The 6,289-nt window shown below is 36.0% G+C and overlaps 1 protein-coding gene across 1 annotated transcript; it reads right to left on the reverse strand.

The window, feature by feature from the left end:
* Nucleotides 1-70: 70 nt before the first annotated feature.
* On the reverse strand, nucleotides 71-6,202 carry gtse1 (G-2 and S-phase expressed 1). Its single transcript, XM_052598091.1, has 12 exons — nucleotides 6,013-6,202; nucleotides 5,696-5,751; nucleotides 5,335-5,392; nucleotides 4,429-5,014; nucleotides 4,181-4,342; nucleotides 3,522-3,663; nucleotides 2,848-3,246; nucleotides 1,826-1,892; nucleotides 1,544-1,750; nucleotides 1,155-1,440; nucleotides 954-1,070; nucleotides 71-400 (listed from the first exon to the last, which is right to left on the reverse strand). Exons 2-12 carry the CDS (start codon nucleotides 5,715-5,717, stop codon nucleotides 305-307), a joined length of 2,142 nt encoding a protein of 713 aa, XP_052454051.1. The 5' UTR covers nucleotides 5,718-5,751; nucleotides 6,013-6,202; the 3' UTR covers nucleotides 71-304.
* Between the last annotated feature and the right edge of the window lie 87 nt (nucleotides 6,203-6,289).

Consider the following 6,289-nt stretch of genomic DNA (forward strand, 5'->3'; position numbering starts at 1 on the left):
CCTACAGCATAGGAGGATGTTTGGATATATAGATTTCCCAAAATTGAACCAAAAAACAAAAGCAATGGGAGACGTCAATGTAACATTTATTTGTACCTTTTGGGGAAAATACAACTTTGATTTCTAAAATAATTAATTACATACAATCATGTAAGACAGACATGACAAATAAAAAAACTAAGGCTATTAAAGCATAGCAGCATCCACGCTCCCTCTTAAATTCATTTCAACAGTATTCAATGGTATGTGATGCTCCAGTTATTTTTTTTTCTTGGGACAGTTCACAGTAAATGTTGCAGGTCCTCTAAAAAGACAAGTCGATCAGTGGAGCTGCATTCTCTGCATTTTCATTCTTGTCCTCTGGACTCCACTTTATAAGAGGCGAGCTCAGATCAATTAACTAGAGGAAAAGAAATCAATTATTACAAATGAGTTTCAATAAACATTATAAGTACCCGACGAATGAAAGTAGTATAAGAATTCACATTACCGTTTAAAAGCTTGGGGCCAATTTTATATATAATATATATATATATATATATATATATATATATATATATATATATATACACACATACACACACCTGTGTGTGTGTGTGTGTGTGTATATGTGAAGATTTTACTATTTTTATGCACTAAGGATACATTAGATTGATTAAAAGTGACATTTATAATGTTCTAACACATTTGTATTTTACAAGTAAGTGCTGTTAAACTCCCTATTCATCTATAGCTCCTGAAAAAAATATGTATCATGGTTTCCAAAAAACAAATCGGCACAGCTGTTCAATACTGATAATAACTAATGTTTCTTGAGCATCAAAGCATTTTAGAATGATTTCTGAAAGATGAAAACTAGAGTAATAACTGCGGAATAGAATAGAAACATTTTAAAATGCTTTTTTCCTTTATTTTGATCAGATAAATATAATTAAATAATCTTTCCTCCTCACCTGTCCTCCCCAAGGCTTTCCAGAGGAAGTCTTGATCAGGTCTGGGGTATTGGAGAGATCAATTAGCAGCTTTTCTGATGACTGAAGTGCTGGTGCAGGTAGGTCCACGAGCAAAACCTACAATTGTAACATTTTCAGATCTGTTGAGGTTTCTTCAAATGCATTTAAAATAAAAATCACTCCAAATAGAGTTTATTTCACCTCTTTAACTTCCTTTTTCTCTGAGATCTGCAGGTGTTTTTGGGTGTCCACTGAGGTTGGAAGTGCTGGGGGTTCGATGTTGGCTTGAGGAGGCTCTGGATCACATGAAGGCGAATCAGAGGGATTCTCCACAACTGCTGGCTCACAGACAGGAGGTTCTTCAGGCTCATCCTCAATATTAAAGACCAGGGAGCAGGGCTGGAGGTTAGCTGGAGGGCAGGTCTCCTCATTGGACACTGAAGTTTGCTTTTCTTCCTGACTCTCACTTTCCTTCATGTTTTCAGGGCTGTACAAGCAAAGTTCGACTTTATACATATAAAGAGACCGTGACACGCAATGGAATATCACAGATTTAGGTTTAGATGCAGTTTAAGGGCCAAAAGTACCACCTTGAATGAGCTTGGCTGGAGCTCGATGAGCGCTCGGTGACCTGGGAAGGTTTATGCAGACGTGACACACTCTTGGGTGTGAATGCAGGGATGCCAGAGATCCGGCGGTTGACTGGGGTGGGAAGAGCAGATGGTCTTCGCAGTTTGCTGCCCATAGCTGAAGGTGTCAGGAGGCCCAATGGAGGACCGACTAGATGATCAGGAATACTGCAAAGACATGTGTCAAAAATAAGAGAATCCTTCAAAAGAAATAAAAGTGATGAGAATATATTACAATATTACCTTTCCACACTGCATGCAGTCAATCTCTTTGGCTTCATGATACGAGGGACGTCAGGCGAGGAGGAAACTATAATATTGATAAAAGTTCATATGACTTAATACAGTATTGTCTTGATTAAATCTCCAAAAACAAAAACATTCAGGTCAAAATTCACCCAAAAATCTAAATAAAAGAATAAGTGCATTCAGTTTCAAGAAGTTATTCATCTTTGTAGAATCATTTCGATTATTTTTTAATCATGAGATTATTTTCATAAAATTATTATTATAATTTTTGTTGTTTGCAAACCGTCATTACTGTAAGTCATTTAAATCAGAATAAATATAAGGTGCAACAAATACTACCATAATACAATTATGTAACCTAAATTATGTTAATATAGAAATACAGAAATATTACTCTATATGACATGTAATTGTAATTTAAGTTTATTAAACATCAATTTTTAATACTGTTAAATATGATGAATTCCTAATAATTTTACCTAGGTATTAAGAATGAATTAAAAATTATTAATTGTAAACATTCAGTAAATAGACAACAGTTTTCATTTGCTTCTACGTTTAAAAAAAATATATATTCTCCCTTAATTTGTGTGGCCAAAAAACAGTCATTAATATTTCGAAATTTGAATGAATAAATAAGCGTTCTACTGATGTATGGTTTGTTAGGATAGGACAACATGTGAACTGATACAACTATTTGAAAATCTGGAATCAGGGAAAAATAAATAAAAAATCTAAATATTGAGAAAATCACCTTTAAAGTAGCCCAAATGAAGTTCTTAGCAATGCATATTACTAATCAATAATTAAGTTTTTATATATTTACAGTAGGAAATTTATAAAATATCTTAATGGAATATGATCTTTACTTATTAACTTCCAGGGTCACACATATGTTTTTAATTATGATAAAGATGTCTGAAAGCAAAAAGTCTTAAGAGGCATTATTTTCCATAGGCTATGAATCAGGTTTAGAGAGATTAATCCTAGTAGTTCATGACTGTGTTTTTTCTCACCCTCCGATTTGCGAACTCCCTTCAAGGAGCTTGTGGGTGTTGGCACCACTGGGACCTTGAGTTTGGGGTTTCCTCTGAGAGCACTTCCAATCTTAGCAGCAGATGCAGGGATGCTGTATGTAGAGGTGGTATTTTCAGCTGTATTTTTTGCTGGGGTCTGAAGCTGTGGAGGCGGTAGTGGATCTGGTTTCTTAAGGGGTGTCGCTTTAACAGGTCTGGGAAGGAGTTCAGACGCCCTCCTCCCCTGTGTAGAGATGGAGGTCCGTCTGCTGACAGGGGGCTCTGGGTTTCTGGTAACAACAGAAGATTTGCGACTAGAACTTGGCAACCTGCTCACACTGCTGTGTGAACGAGCGCCGATGCTGTTAGTGCTTGAGTTCAGGGAGGAATTCAGTTTAGCTGGTGAGAGGAGGAAGTTGAGATGTGTTAACAGAACCAGCAGATGGCAGTAGATACCCATGAAGTTTTCATGCATATCACTTGCATTTTAAAGTCAATTACTATATATCTATGTATATTAAATGTGGATTTAGGCATTACGACATCATAAAGTACAGTATGAAAAATGGGTATTCCTTATGAAATTTTTTAAATGTAAATTTCAAGGTTTTTAAATACTATTTGTATTAAATATTAACTATGAGCATTATATGCTAAAGGTATAAAAAGGTCACCTTTACTTCCTGGAGAGACAGTTAAACTAGAGTTGATGCTGGACACAGATGAAGAAGATGATGAAGTGTTTCTCCTCCTGTCTACAACTCTTGAGTTCTGAAGTGAAGGAGCTTTAAGAGCAGACGGAGCTCGCAATTCTGTCTAAATGATATAGAAAAATGTTTAAATATATCATTTTTGAAAATCTGTAATATCAACCAATTACCAATGGTGTACATCCTCTTATTTTGGTAATACATTACAATAAATTACAAAATTTGTCTATTCTGCAACCTACACTACAGTTCAAAAGTTTAGAAATTAATTTTATTCAGCAATAATGTTTTAAACTGATCTAAACTGACAGAAAACATTTATAATGCTAAAATAAAGTTCTGTTTTTCAAATAAATTCTATTCTTAAGTACATCAAAGTTTCCATAGTTTTACATTAATAATGAGAAATTATTCTTGAGCAGCATGATTTCCAAAGGATCACGTGACATTATCGACTGGAGGAATGGCTGCTGAAAATATATTAGAAAACTTTTTTTATTCTAATAATATTTAACAATATTCCTGTTTTTACTGCAGTTTTGATATTATCAAGCATTACATAACCATATTATCAATAGCTATTGAAGAAAATGACAATATACAACAGTGGCAGCTCCTTTTACCTTGTTCCAGGCCGGAATACTGCTTCTTCCCGGTAAACTAGTGTTAAAGGAAGAATCACTGACATCGGAAGCAACGCTAGTGTTATCGGACAGAAGGTCTTCAGAAGAACCAGCTCTACTTGTGTTTCTATTGCTGGGACTGCGCTTAAGCCCAAAATGACCCTGAAAAACACAGATACACTCAAAGTCAATCTTAATGTTAAACACAAACAATCTTAAAATAAGTAGAGTGAATTAAGTGCACATACTTTGCTAGGAGGAGGAAGCCTGGAGGAAAGTCGTGAGTTCACTTGTGCTGTGGGTTTGCTGGGTAACACCCCACTTCTAGTCACAAGGGCTTTGCCTCTAGTAGCCACCTTAGGCTGTGTTACAGCAGGCCTGATTGGACTCGATGTACTCCGACGTGGCTTACCAAATCTGGCCGTCCCGTTAGCCTTCAGGATACGCTTCTGAATGGCAGGAGGAAGCTGCTTCATTGGGCTGTCCTGCACAAGAAAGGTCTCTCTTTTGATGGGACTCAGAACATTAGCTGGCTTGCTAAACAGGTTCAGTTTGACTGTGTTGTCCACCTCAAACGTCTCCGTCTCTTCGGCTTGGCTGGAGTAAATGATACTGCTCTTGGCTACAGAATCCGTTTTCTCAAGGTGGCTGGCGAGTAGCTGAGCTTCTTTGCAGATTTCATCAAACTTCTCTCCTGTAAGTGGACTCCAGCTTGGCTCTTCTCCCAGAGACGGGCCGCTGCTTACACTGTCCATCACATGAGAAGTGCGTTTCTCTTTATGACTGACCAGATCCATGAAAACCTCATCCTCAACATCGTAATCTCCTTTGGAACTATGAAAGGACATTTCCACATGATGTATATCATCATAAAATATATATAGCACACATTAAAGGAATAATCAGGCAAAAATTCAAATTCTTTCATTATGAACTCATTCTTGTATCATTCCAAACCAATCAGTGATCAGTTCATCATATCAAGGTAAAGTCTTAGAAATGTTTTATGAGTTGTATTTTGTTCCATTCAGTTTGATTTTAGGATTGAATGTATAACTCATTGTTATTTCAGTTAAGCAAAAACAATTTTTTTTAATTTTTAATTCAGTATGTTCACTGCCTTGCCTTGAACATACCGAACACTTAAAACAAACCTTGCAGGTGACAATGAAACGTCAAAGTCAAATTTCTCTTCAGCCAGTGAAACACACTCTAGAAGAAGAGAAAATAAACAAACAAATGAATACAAAGGAAAAACACTGATAAAATTACATGTCAAAGTATGTTTACATATTCTTAATCAGTGTTTTTTTTCTGTGGCTTGTTACAGTAACGTTACACTTACAAAAATATTTCTAAATACTGTTGTTGATCTTTTGGACATGAAACATGTTAGTGTTTTCCCATGGTCCACCACTGCATTACCATCTGCTAGTATCACTGTACCATTGTACCACTGAAGTACTTTTGTAAGGGTTGTTTAGAGATACTGTAATTAAATATAAAGATGATTACCACGGTGAGAGAGAGATGCCATCTTCAGCCGGTGAAAACAAACGGAGGCCAAAGTCCTGCAAACATCAGTTTACAGTTAATGTGGTTCCGTTTTTTTCATCGCACGTTAGAGACATCATGAAGTACTTTTAACCTAACTTAAATAATCGAAATAAAGCTAACGATACTCAATAAAAAGAGCATTTTAGTATTATAACCAACACTTAAACATAATGGAAGTCATTGAGCTCATGAATTCATACGGTTTACTCAACGATTAAATTCTAATTTGATTTTAAAACGGATAATAAACATTTAATACGACCAAAAACACTTACTGTCTGTTGGAGAGAGCTCACGGGTTATGTTTATTAATCGTAGTGTTGACTGTTCACAGTAAATAACTGGCATTAGCGATCTGTTTCCACATTTCAAATTTGGTGGCCAGCCTGATTTCGAAGATCACGTGACATGAATGCTGCGACGGGATTGGTGGAGCAAGTTTCCGGAACGCAGTCGCGTTGAGTGACGTTGCGCAGGAAAATAAAATGAAAAGAGCATTTATAATTTGAATGCACATGAATGGTTAAGTACGTTATTTAATAATCTAATAAT

The sequence above is a fragment of the Carassius gibelio genome, chromosome B25 (genome assembly GCF_023724105.1).
Source record: "Carassius gibelio isolate Cgi1373 ecotype wild population from Czech Republic chromosome B25, carGib1.2-hapl.c, whole genome shotgun sequence".
NCBI classification, from domain to species: Eukaryota; Metazoa; Chordata; class Actinopteri; order Cypriniformes; family Cyprinidae; genus Carassius; species Carassius gibelio.